A 13,929-nucleotide genomic window follows, 5' to 3' on the forward strand; every position below is an offset into this window, starting at 1 on the left:
CTGGGCTTATTTTTTCATTTTCCGCACCTTCTGTGTGGCAGCCGTCACTAGTCTACTGCTCAGAGAACAGATAGAAATGAAATAATTTGGCTGTTTGTGAGAAAGACAGACAGTAAATTATCCATATTTGGCCGTTTCTCATAGATTGTCCAATTTAACCCCTTTGAGATGGGATCTCTATTCCCATCTTAAAAGTATGGAAAGGGGACTGGGAAGATGGGTTAGTGGGTAAAGGCACTTCCTGTCAAGACTGGCCTGAGTTCAATCCTCACCTCATGTGGGACAAGGAGAGAATTGATTCAGGTAGATTGTCATCCATCTGGCTTCTACGCACACAGCATGGCGTGTACACACACACACACAACCAACCACACCCTGAATGAATAAACGTAGCCATTTAAAAATATATACAGAAAGGGGGCTTAAGCAGATTGGGACTTGTTCTAGATAGGACAGCTGTCGAATGGTGGGTTCTTCCCTGGTTCTTCGGATCCTTTATCCCGTTAACACGGACCTGTGGAAGAATGACAGACATCCCTCAAAGCAGGCCCAGGTGAAGGCACAAGCTGGGCATTGAACCTGGTCCGGGTTAAGCAGTCACAAAGAGAAAAGGTTTTCATGTGGAAAGGAAGCTGCTAAAGACCCAGTAGCTGGCACAAGCCTCCGGAAGGCGATGGCTGATAAGCGAGTTGGTCCTCTTTATTTGAGAAGGCGCTGGCTTTTGTTGGAGTGTGCTGAAATCGTAATGATTGCCAGTCCAGGCCATTCTCAGGGCATTGCCATTTTAAACAAGCAAGAGTTAATGTTTAACCCAAAGTATTAAATGCCTAAAGGTGTAATTCCAGACACCAGAAGTTGGCCAATGAGGAAACTCTTTTTCTCGAACTTTCAAAGCCTCGCATTCTCTCATTTGTTGTGCCCCACATGCCTCCAACCAACCAGTCATGGACTAACCAGCTTCCTACATCCATCAGCTATGGGAACATAACCAAAGAAAACAAACAGAGGAAGAGCCGGGGGCATTAACCACTCCAGAAGAAATCCCAGGGCCCCAGGATAAATGAAGCAAAGACAAACATGTGGTTATTCAGGCTCAGATGACTTTTTATCAAACTGCCTAACTCCAGCCAGTAAGCAGGAAGCCTGCGGGACTCTTCCAGCCCTGGGGGATTAGGCCCCCACATTGCTAAAACCCAAGCTGAATGATCCACAGGGGAAGGACCCTCAGTCCCAGTGATGCTAAATCTGGGAGCTGATTGCTGCTCACGGATTTCCTGTAAAAGGTGCCGTCGATTTGGTTTGCAGGCTTTTGACACGAGGCCGGAACTCTGGGCCTTCCCACACTTCTCCCAGCTCAGTGGGGTTGGTTTCCTCTGGGAAGCCCCGCTGAAGGAACTTTCGTTTGTTTGCGTTGAGGGCCATCCTGGAAGTGCACTCCTGGCTGCCAGTCTCTGAGCACACTAGCTCTGGCCCAGCCTTTCCTTCAGACAAGGGCAGAAGCCAGAGCACTGCAGACGATGCTCTGCTGGAGAGTGGTTTAGACGTTCTCACAGATGGGGATTTAAGGCTGGTTCTCCCCCCTTCTTTACCCACCTAGAAGTGGCTACAGCTGTGTGCTCTAGGGGGGCGATAGAGAGCAGCGAACTGAGGGTAACTGGTAAGAGGATTTTTTTTTCTTTTTTTAAAGAGCAAGGTGGTGGTTGTTTTCCTTCCTTTATGCATTTTTTGTTTTGTTTTCATTTTGAAAAAAGGATAGGGTCTTGCTACGTACCCTGAGTTGGCCTCAAACTCCTTGCTCCGTCCCTGAATTCTGGGATTAAAGGTATACGCCATCACATACCACAGGTATATTTTCAACGTGTGGTCATTTTTTTATTGTTTTATTTTATTTTATTTTTTATGAGACAAGGTTTCTCTGTGCCCTGGCTGTCCTGGAACTCACGCTGTAGACCAGGCTGGCCCCGAACTCACAGAGATCTGCCTGCCTCTGCTTCCCGAGGGCTGGGATTAGAGGCAGGTCATCATGCCTGGCCGGAGTTGTGATATTTTTAAACTGAAGACGTTTCAAATCACTAAAATAGGAGTCTATCGATGGGTCTAGAAGTGTGAAGCAATAGGAGTCTTCAAGAGCGACCCAAGAGGGGTCAGATTCGATCACTGGCTGTTTAGATAGGACAGGGTGTTGAATCTCATCAAGTTGGTTTCTCCCTCTAAGAGAGATGGGAATGGAGACAAGCATCTGAGAAGACCGCTGGAAGGATGAGATGTGATAATGAAGCTCCCGGAAGAGTTGCTACCATGTGGTAGGGCCCTTGGTAAATGCTCACAGCCGACCCCGTGCATCCCTCACCGCCAACCCCGTGCATCCCTCACCGCCATCTACAGAGGACAGGGAAGAAGCCGATGTTGTGCTGTACATTGAGAAGAAACAGAGTCCTTCTGAGTCCTGATTGACTGTGATCACACTAGATCGGACCAGTGAAGCCTTCTAGGTCTTCAGTGCATCTTGACGAATCTTATTGCTAATGAAGTTGAGCCCTCTGATTAGAACATTCAAATGACCTCTCTGTGTTGGGATGAAATACATCATCATCGTAATCTGGGCTTTGCTTGTTTCATTTGGCTGTTTTTGCCACTTGCTCATAATGTGTTAGTCCCTATAAGATATGAGTCACTGAACATTAACTTGCCCAGGTCCTTCGATACAGTCAAAACATGAGCTTTTGTTTGACCTCTCAATTTGTATTTTTAAATTGTTTTAAAGGATGTATTCTCTTTCCTTTATTTTGTCACATGTATACATACGCATGATATTCACATGTATACATACACATGATATAGCCTACTGAGGGCATTTAGTGCCGACCACATGGTGTTAAATAACCAATTAGGGGACTTGTCCCAAGGGAAGATTGCTTTTCAAGGCAGCCATCTTTTGCCTGCAGTTCGCCATTCAGAGATGGGGACCGTTGAGGTTTCCTTATCCACACTAGCATGTCAACTGGTGTCATTTCTCAGTCTTGGTTAGGCAGCCATATTGTTGAGATTTCAAGAGTGCAGCTTTTTGTCTGTCCTATTTTTGTTGAGCCTTTTCTTTCCCCCCTTCCTTTCCTTTCTCTTCTCTTTTCTCTATTTTATTCTCCAAAAGGGTTTCTTTGTGTAGCCCCGGCTGTCCTGGAGCTCACCTTGTAGACTCAAAGACCCTCCTGCCTCTGCCTCCCAAGAGCTGGGGTTAAAGACATGCACTACCACTGCCCCACTTAGTTGTGGCTTTCTGTAATGGTCTCTGCAGGTTTTCCAACCATGTGGTAGCTACTAACTTTTTGCTTGATGTCACCAACTAGACGGTAACTTATCCAAGCAATGAAGTCCTATCTGTCTTCTCTCCTGTACGCCCTTAGTATCCAGAAAGGTGTCTGGCTAAGGCCACAGAGCATCTATCCAAGTATCCCTGAGAGTCAGCAGGGTAGGTCTTAGAATTCAGCCTCTGGGAGGGACGAGGCTGAGTCCACATTCCTTCCAAGAGCTTTGACTCCTGGGTCATAAGTGTTCTCTTCCCCAAGGCCAAGTCGCTTCCTGCTTCGACATGTCTCATATCCTCCTCTCAGAGTCCCTACACTTGGGAAGCAGAGTCCACCTCCACCTGCTTCCTCGATTCCGCTCCACCTCCATCTCCCCAGGAAAACTTTAACCATAGATGAGAGATATGATTAAAACTGGGCAGGATGGTGAAGCCGGAAGAATGACATGGACCCGCCTCTGAGGCCTAACACACAGGCCTGGGGTAAGTGACTAGCCCAGTGAGACCTGTCCCTAGGGTCTGGCAGTAGAAGGTACACGGGCCATGTAAGGAGTGAGACTGACCAATCAGGTCTGCTCTGTTCACCTACCCCTCCCTCCCACTCCAAGAGCAAGGCCCATAATAGGAAGAACTGGAGCAAATGCTCAGAACCAGAGCTCAGTATCCTCAGGGTCCTGGAACCAGTTGCACTGGATGTATATGTGCCCTAACCAGTCCTCACAGAGGAACGTCCTGTTCTCCATGAATCCCTGGAGGTGCTGAGGTGCCTGTCCTCATCCCATTCCACCAGAAGGTTCGGCTCGGCACTCTGTAATTTAAATCGACAGCTAGAGGATTATTTTGGGGAATCACTTCTCTCCCTCCATTGTAGGGTTGAGAGCTTGACCTCCAGCCATGGGGTTTGTACAGCAAGCGCCTTTACCCACTGAGCCATCTTGCTGCTCCTAGGATTGGGTTTGATGCTTTATCGGTACCTGCCAGGCAAGGTCTGAGGAATCTGTTTTCTTTGTTTTACTTTATCCGCCCACTTTTCATCAGGATATAAAATCTGGTTGAACGTGTTGCTGGCTCAGTTGTCTCAGCTTTGGCAACTGTCTTGTCCCCAGCGGTCTCTCCAGGACTAGTACTTTTACCACAAAGCTCCCTGAGTTTTCCAAGTCAAATGGGACTTCTCGGGCATTTCTCTTTTCCAACAAAGAGATCCTAAGGAAGATCTGAAGGCTTTAGTATACTGACAAGCCTTCCCTCAATTCTTTCCTGTGATGTGTGGGATCAGGTTTGACCAGTTTTTCTAAATTTGGCTGTGTCCCTCTGCTCTTTATTCTCAAAATCTCCTGGATCTGGGAGACTTGTTGGTACCATTCGTTAGAGGCTTTCTGTGCTTACAAACTGTAAATACTGAATTTGGTCAACTTTGAAATGACCAAACAGTCATTATAATGGTCACTTTTTACAACTTACCGCTGTAAAATTGGCACCAACAGGAACTCCAGCTACACTGTCTGTCCGTCCATCCATCTATCCATCCATTTATCCTCCCTCGCCCTTGAAATCATTCAAGTCGTAGTAAGATCTGGGCTGTGGAAGTTATTTTAGTTGCTGTAACCACCACCAATAATTAGCTGTAATTTTCTAAATACAACGTTCATCTTTCTGCAGATTTGTAAGGCTCACTTCACACACTCAAAACCCCTCCCCAAACCCCAAGGTCATGAGATGTGTCTGTGGATCACTGAGTCCTCACGACTAGAACTTTCCCAACAGTTCTTCTGTGAAGCATCACTGAGTTGTCACACCGTTCTTAGGGAATAGACCGAATACTTTCTCCTTCACTGTCTTTCATAATTCACTTGTTCCGGCCACTGCTCAGATCCAAAGAGGCTAACATGGCCCCTCTAAATTAGGCTTGTAGCACACGTGCACAGGGGTGGGAACGTCTCACTTCCTCTGTTTGTTTGTTCACTGAACAATCTCATGTACCCCAGGCCTGCCTCAAACCTTCTGTGTGGCTAACAATGACCAGAGCTTCTCACCCTCCTGCCTCCATCTCCCCAGTGCTAGGATTAGAGGCATGCTATGCACCACCATGCCTGCTGGGGATTGAGCCCAGGGCTTCATGCGTGCCTGGCAAGCACTGCCAGTGAGCTGTATCCCCACCCCAAGATGGAGACAGCATCACCAAAAAGGAAAGATCTGAATATCGGGAAGAGACTGAAAAAGGCAAGAAATTAACAGCAAGGCCAGGGCCATCCAGGTGAGAAGGATGTGGGCTAACGGTTCCCCCGTTACAGCAAACCTGGTGGTTATAAACAGGCCATTCATTCTCTCACAGTTCTGAACACATTTATAAACATTGACTATTCATACCCCCTGAGGTTGTAGGGCAGTCAGGTACCCAGTTCTTCTAGACAAGGAGCTGGATGTGCTGGGTTCCTAGCTCTGGGCCCCTCCTCCTTCAGACCCGTCTTTACTTTTTCTCTTTTACATCCAATTCGTCTCTACCTCTCACGTAGAAGGACACTTGTTTCTGATGTTATAGCCACCCAGACTGGCCAGAATGATATCAAGATTAATTCTCTTAGTTTAATCATATAACAGTCACAAGTTCTGGTAATTTGGACTTGGATATGGGGGGGTCATTATGCCAGTGGAGACTTGGACCCAGGTGTAAATGAGAACCAAGCAGAGTCATATACGTTTTTGTTCTGTTTTATTGCTTTTAGACAATAAAGCAAAAGATGGGTCTCATGTAACCCAGGCAGGCTTTAAATACTTATTGATCTTCCTACCTCCACTCCAAGTTTAGGGATTACAGGCATACTCAGCCAAACTGGCTCACATGTTTGTAATGAAGACTGAATTAATTGGGTTTCCTTGTAGGCTGAATATAAGATATGAAAGAAAGGGAAGAAACAAGGAAAACGCCAAGACTTTTGCTGGGCGCAATTATAAGAGAAAAGGGTCCTAGGAAAACACTTGTTTGGGCCAGCAAGGCCACATCTCCTAAACCTATCCGAGCAGCCCCACCAACCGGGGACCAACACCTGAGCCTCGGAGGTACAGTCTCATTCAGATTCCCAAAGAGCCTTTTAACAACAGCAGAACCAGAGACTCATGAACATATTAAGATAAAAATACACCCTACGCTGGAAACACGGGTTCAAAGACACACTGAAGGCTCTTGAACTGGGTTGGTCCCCAATTGAGAATTAACATAGAGACCAAAAAAAGGAAGGAGAACTGGGAGATATGGGGTCTAGCCTGAGCCAGAGAGGTAGGGGTAGGATGGACCACTAAACTCTTCAGGGCAGACAGTTCTCCACCTGACACCTTTGTCAGCCCACATGCTCTCTGGCATGAAAACCCACCACCAAGAACAACAGAGATTATCTCTAGTGTCTGACCTGAAGCCAGGAAGAGTGGCTGCTAATCGGCAGGTCTCGCAGGCTCTCCTCACCCCATCTGTGGCCCCCAGGGGGAAAATCCATCACCCGTTATTGGAAAGGAGAATTATCTCCAGCAGCAAGGGCTCCATCTGCCTACCACCCACCAAGCTTTGGCACGGCTCTTGAGTGGGTGTCAGATCATTAGATCCTGAGTGGAAAGCAGCAAGCAGCTGCGTTCCTATCACCCAAAGAGCAGTTCCCTTGTGGGCGCCGATTGCCACTCAGAGCCAGTCTGTTCATGCTTTGAACTAGAACATTTGCTCTAAATGGCTCCCTTACAATACGCATCATACAGAGCGCGCCTATCAAATGTGCATTATCCGGCTGTTAGAGCCAAGCACTGGGAAGCAGGCCCACCATTACTTAACTCCCACCAGGTTATCCTAAAACATCTACAGATCAGGCAGCTTTGGAATCTCTGTGTGCTCCTACTTCGGTGAACTGTCATTTTCTCCTTCCCTTATCTTCCCTGGCTTGCCCATTTTTCCAGTTCTAATTCTATATTTGACTGACTCATGAACTCAGTCGCGCACTGGAAACTGCAGTCACCCAGGGAATTGTTTTTGAAGCACGGTTGTCTGGGTCCCATCCTGAGACGCTCTAGTTTAATTGATCTCAGGCATCAGGTACATGTTTGGAATCTTTAAAGTTTCTTGGGTAATTCTTCTTTGTTGTTCTCAATTTTAAAGTTGCATCTATTTATTTGTTTTAGACTTGTTTGTTTTCTGTGTGAGTATTCATGTGTGGAGGTCAGAGGACAACTTGCAGCCATTGGTCCTCTCCTTTTATGTGGGTCCAGGGAATTGGACTCAGATTTCCAGACTTGGTAACAAGTGCCTTTGCCCACTGAGCCTTCTTGATGTCCTACCTCATCTGGCAACTCTAGTGTGTCGGCAAGTGTGGAATCAGTTACTGAACAGTGAACCCAGTACATGGTCTAACAGCTGACAAGAGGAGCTGGGTCTCCCTGCAGATTCCTGCCTTGCCTCTCCCGAACATTTACAGGCCCATAGGACGGAAGCATTGATGAAAACTTAATGTGAACCCCGTCTGCAGCAAACACGCGTATGCTACTCCATGCCCATATTGCACGACCAGTTATCGGCTCTGGTACTGTATGTTTAGCTTGTCTGTCTCTCCCTTGAGTGCTCAAGGCTGATCTTTTATGTCAGCAACACCAGGGCTCTAACTACATTTTTGTTTAGTTTTGTTTTTTTGTTTTTGGAGACAGGGTTTCCCTGTGTAACAGCCCTGGCTGTCCTGGAACTTGCTTTGTAGACCAGGCTGGCCTTGAAATCACAGAGATCCATCTGTGTGTCTGCCTCCCAAGTGCTAGGAGCAAAGGCATTTGTAACCACACCCAGCCCTACTTGCAATTTTATGTTAAGCAGTTGTCAAGCAATAGGGAAAGCAAAGTAAAGGTGGGTAGAAACACCCAAGGATATGTAACACACACACACACACACACACACAGGCACACACACACACAGTTATTCTTACACTGTGACCATTTCTGGTAGAGAAGAATGCTCCACAGTTCTTCATCATTCCTGCTTTTGTGAAACTAGTTTTAAGAATTATGGGGGCGGGGGGAGAAAGGGAAAATTCCAAGTCCTTTACCCCTAAAGCAGATCTTGCTCAATGAGTTGAACTGCTTACAAGCAACGTCCTTCCTCCCCCTGTGAGGCCCAGAACTGGATCTAACCCTTGCTACCAAGTGCTGTAAATGCCAAGCTCCTGGAAATGAATATCAGCACATTTCTAGAAGGCGATTTGGTAATATGTCTCAAGAGCTTGAAATACTTCCACATCCTTTTGTCCCAATTATGTTACTTCTTATCCTGAGGAAATAATTAGAGATGTGATAAAAGATTTATGTATAAAGATAGTTATCAAAGTGTTATGTACAAAAATTAGGTTGCAAAAAACTCAGAAGTAACTATAAACTTTCCATACTATATGACTAGGAGGAAATATAGAAAAGGTTAAAAAACCACATTTCCACATGATTTCTATTTTTCTATTTAGTGTGGGAGAGCATGGCATGGAGGTCAAGTTGTAGGAGCTGGTTCTGCCTCCACCATGTGGGTTCCAGGCACTAACTCAGGTCAGACCTGACTGCAAGGGCTTTTACCTGCTAAGCCATGTGGATCGCTCCCAAATCATCTTCATGGTGTGGCAGAGCACTTGTGATATAACGCTAAGTGAAAATGATGCAAGTTGGGGCTGGACAGAGGACTCAGTAGTTAAGAGTGTGCACAGCTTTTACAGAGGACCCGAGTATGATTCCTAGCACTTACATCAGGCTGCTCACAACTGTCTGTAAGTCCACCTCCAGGAGCATTGCATCTGACCTTCATAGTCACCTGTGCTCAAGTATGTACATGTGCACACATGCACACACACACACATGCACACACACACACACACACACACAAAGCTGGACAGTGGACTCAGTTTCACCCGTGAGTTTATTTAGTGGCTACTCCTGCTCTTCTGCAACATTATGAACTCAAACAAGAGCTTTGAGGATTAGGAAGGTCTTGTTCAGACGTGCAAGAGGGTGTTCATTCATTCTAGAAGTATTTCTTAAGTGTCTTCTGTGCCAGACAAAGTTCTCGCTCACTCTACCAAGACTGTTGTCAGTAGTTCGGGTTGCTGCCTGATGGAGCTGAGAAGGTAAGTTGGAAAGTAATGTTTGACATTCCATGCAAAGCAACAGAATGTCACTTTGTTCTGCTGTGGTCACTTGGTTGGAAGTTGGGGTAACAACTTTCATCAAAGTTGTTTCTTTCTCTTCTTCCCTCTCCCCCTCCCTCTCTTCAGATGGAAGTGATTGTTGGGGACTTCGGGATCGTGGTGGTGCCTCGGGATGCAGCGGACACAGACCGAATCATGAATCACTCCTCAATACTCCGCAAATACAAAGTGAGTCCTTCATCCCCTGCTGGTACACCCCTGTGATACCGCCCTTTTCGAAAAGTTCTGGGGGACTGGAAGAATAAGGGAGTGAGAATAGCCCCTGAGAGGGATTGGTGACCTGTTCTTTCTGCTCTGTTTCCAGAACAACATCATGGTAGTGAAGGATGACATCAACCATCCCATGTCTGTAGTCAGCTCCACCAAGAGCAGGTATGGTCGGCAATGGTCAGGGACCTTTTGGTCAAACGAGTTTAAAATTTTCTGTAGCTTTCCTCAGGCAGTGGCAGCCTGTCTTAGTTACATTTGTATTGCTCTGATAAGACCCTGGCCAAGGCAATTACTAGAAGAAAATGTTTCCTTGAGCTTCAAGTTTCAGATAAGGACATCATCATGGTGGGGAGCATAGCAGCAGGCAGGCAGGTAAGTATGCTGTGGGGGCAGTTTCTGAGAGCTTTAGACATAGTCATGAGGCAGAGAAACCTCCAAGCCTGCCCTGTGTCACATCTCCTCCAATAAGACCACGCCTTCTAATCCTTTCTAAACAGTTCCACCAACTGGGGACCAAGTATTCACACAAATGAGCTTATGGAATAATTCTCACTCAAACTGCCACACAACCCTTAGATTCAAGTAGATTCTTGCTGCCCAGAATTCATTCTCCTTTTTGGACTTCATGTGTTTATACCTATTTCTTTTCTTTTCTTTTCTTTTCTTTTCTTTCTTTCTTTCTTTCTTTCTTTTTTTTTTTTTTTTTTAAGACAGGGTTTGTCTGTATAGCCTTTGGCTTTTGTGGAACTCCCTCTGTAGACCAGGCTAGCCTTGAAATCAGAGATATACCTATCTCTGCCTTCTGAGTGCTGGGATTAAAGGTGTACAACACAGCTGTTTACTTTTTTTCAGATTTAAATATTTATTTTATGTATGTGAGTACACCATCACTCTCTTCAGACACACCAGAAGAGGGCATCAGATCCTACAGATGGTTGTGAGCCACCATGTGGTTGCTGGCACAACTCAGGACCTCTGGAAGAGTAGTCAGTGCTCTTAACCACTGAGCCATCTCTCCAGCCCCCAGCTGTTTACTTTTAAATGAGGAAACAACACATTAACTGGTCTAGTTGGCTTGAGGGAAGAAAGAATATTTTTTTAAATTGTAGACTCTTAGTTTCGGGTGCTGATATAACTATGCTTTGTTAGTAAAAATATAAGGCAGGCCGACATTTTTTTTAAAGGCCTCAATATTCGGAGTTTTAAATATAGTCGATGTATAGTTCTCATTTACAGAAGTCCAAAGGAATTGAATGTGGTCTCTTCAGTCTGAAGCCTCCATTGTTGGGGACATACCTACTGCCAAGCCTATTCTCAGTGGGAGGAACATGGGGAAGCCCAAGGCAGAATGTTTTATCTTTCAGGTGGCCCACCCAGCCACCATGGGACATATATTCAGGAGGTGAAGGCAGGAGGAGAGAAAGCTCAATGCTGGCCTTGGCTACAGAGCAAGAGCCCATCTCAAAAAACAGGGGCTGGAGAGAAGTGTCCATGGTTAAGAGCATTGGCTGCTCTTCCAGAAGAGCAGATCTGATTCTAAGCACCACATGTCAGCTCATGACTATAACTATCTACAGTTCCAGTGCCTTCTTGCCTTCTCAGGCATTGCACACGTAGATACACAGATCTATATGGAAGCAAAATACCCATACACATAAAATAAGACTAAATAAATCTTTTTAAAAAAATGACATAACCTAGAGTTGTACATACATACCATTTTCTTTGACATCCCACTGGCTCATGGGAGGCTGGAAAACACAGTTTATTCTCAGCAATGATATATCTAAATAAAACTAAAAGGGGGAGAAATTAATATTAGACACTGCTAACAGTCTCCTCTGTAAACTCCGAGTGGAAATGTCCTGTAAAATGGTGAGATAGAACTTAGAGGTGTGGAGGTATAAAGTGAGAACCGTGAGCATACATGTCAGGTAACATGAGATGGCTCTGCAGGTAAAGAGGCCCTTGCTGACAAGCCTAATAGCCTGAGTTCAATCCCCAGCTCATGTCTGGTAGGAGAGACCTACGATTGCACTGGAGAACACGCAGTCTCTCTGATACACACATGCTAATTAATTAACTAAAAATATCCAGATCCAGATTAACACAAAGAGTCAAGTGTTGACAAGAAAGCAGCAATCAAAAGCAAGGCGAGCTCACTAGTACTTCCGTGAAGGCCGAGGAATGGTTAGAAGTCCCCAGGAGAGATGTTCAGGAGCAGAGAAAGAAGAGTCCAAAGGCGGAGAGCCTGGGCGTCTAGTCACACCGTTCAGAGAAGTCAATGGACCAAAGACTTAAAACATCTACTGGACTTCTTCTCTTGGAAGACAATCACAAGAGTAGCAGCCTCTGGGAGTTTAGAGCAATGGGCAGTGAAGCAGGCAAGAGCTTTGACTCCAACATGGCTGTTCCTTAGTCTCCAAGCCTCACAACCCCTACGTTCTATTTTGGACAACTGGACCAAGATTTCTTGGTTGGACTCAGATTCTGCTTCTCCACCAAGTCTGATGAAGTTTGTTTGGAGACCACTTTTCAGAAAGCTTTGTTGTGGGGGGAGACACAACAGGGGGCACCTTTGATTGTAAAGGTGGGGCTTGCATTAAAGGTAGAGAGCCCGGCACCTTGCTGAGCCCAGTGACTCTTGAGGCTTGAGCAGAGAAGGGAAGACCAGAGGGAAAATTATGCAGGAATCCAGTTGTCCCTGGAATCTTTCACCTGTTGCTGTCTCTCCATTGGCTCACAGCCAAGTGCTCCCATATGGAAAAGGTGAACTTAAGTCTAAGAATTCTCTAGGAGACCAATTTTCATGAGACCAGTGTGCAGAGCAACCCAAAGAGAAGCCAAAATGTCAATCCTATGCTTGGACAGTGACTCATTTAATCCTTTAACTAATTGGATGTAACTGGCTACCTTAATCGTACTTAAGGAAACACTAGAGAAAGGGCTTAACTAAGTTGCCCAGTGGGCCAGTGAAATGGCTCTGTAGGTAAAGAAGCTTATCCTGCAGGCTGATGACCTGATTTTAGTCCCCAGGACCCACCTGGGGGGACCAAACTGAGTTCCACAAATTGCCCACTGGTCTCCACATGTATGCTCCAACACACACACACACACACACGAAGTAAATAAATATAAAAATATTTTTATGATAATAATAATTTGTGCAAGGTCTCTTGGCTACTCAGTGGCAGGCCAGGATGAAGGTGTCACGGGGTGGGGGTGGGGGTTGGCGGGACAGCGAGGGAATGAGGATCTCAGCAATGCCGTTCACTCAGTAAGGTGGGGGTGGGGTCTGGGCTGGGGGTGGGGCACATGTAGATCCTTTCCTAAAAGGCAGAAGGCAGACCAGGGCTCTGGTCTTTTGGCGGTATGGACGTCCATTTGATTGTTGTTTCTTCTTATACAGGCTGGCCCTGCAGCACGGAGACGGCCATGTCGTGGATTACCTGTCCCAGCCAGTCATCGACTACATCCTCAAGAGTCAGCTGTACATCAATGCCTCGGGCTAGCGGATACCCAGTTCTCTGCTCGACTCGCCCCTTGTCCTCTGCCAACACACTGGCCCCCTCCAGTCACTGTCAGACCCCGGTTTCTCTCCTGCCTCTTTGTTTCTCTGTCTTCTTCATCTTGACTGTACTCCCCACTGGCTGACTTAACCCCCACAGTGTGGAGGGCCCGCGAAGAACCATGGCATATTCCATTCCACAGTCATCTTTGGACAAACTTTCCTCTAGTCTCTGGGTCGGGGTGGGTAAGGGAACAGGGTGGGAGTTGGGGAAAGTGCAGCCCTTAGAGATGTACTGGTGTCCGTATCCCAGCATGCTCTAGAGAGGCAGCTCTGGGGCCCATCCTCCCAGCATGCTCTGGGGTCGTGGCTCAGGCTCTCGCCTTCCCAGCATGCCCTTTAACACAAAGGGCTATTTTTTTTTTTTCTTTTTCTTTGTCCACTTCTTGTAGAACTTGGATGAAATCAGTGTGTGCGTGCGTGCGTGCGTGTGTGCGTGTGTGTGTGTGTGTGTGTGTGTGTGTGTGTGTAGTCTTGATGCTCTCCTGTGGTTTACTTCCCTTCTGAAAGGACACTATAGCCAGTCTCTGCGCTCATAAGTGCGTGAGGGCCACATTCAAGAATAAGACTTTCAGGTTCTGAAACCTGGTACACAAGTCTGGGAGGAGTAGGGTTTCTCAGAGTTTGAGTCCCTGGTTTCAGAG

At 46.3% G+C, this 13,929-nt stretch overlaps 1 protein-coding gene across 1 annotated transcript in view; it reads left to right on the plus strand.

Moving 5' to 3' along the window:
- The window catches only part of NMNAT2 (nicotinamide nucleotide adenylyltransferase 2), a gene marked incomplete at its 5' end in the record, with an annotated part of 156,679 nt that extends 143,420 nt beyond the window's left edge, over positions 1-13,259 (plus strand). Inside the window, 3 exons of the mRNA XM_080917797.1 lie at positions 9,574-9,675; positions 9,812-9,879; positions 13,127-13,259. Of these exons, the coding sequence (XP_080773923.1) occupies positions 9,574-9,675; positions 9,812-9,879; positions 13,127-13,229 (273 nt within the window). The 3' untranslated portion in view covers positions 13,230-13,259. The remainder of the gene's footprint in view (positions 1-9,573; positions 9,676-9,811; positions 9,880-13,126) is intronic.
- Between the last annotated feature and the right edge of the window lie 670 nt (positions 13,260-13,929).

This window comes from Micromys minutus (assembly GCF_963924665.1).
Source record: "Micromys minutus genome assembly, chromosome: 6".
In the NCBI taxonomy this organism is placed as follows: Eukaryota; Metazoa; Chordata; class Mammalia; order Rodentia; family Muridae; genus Micromys; species Micromys minutus.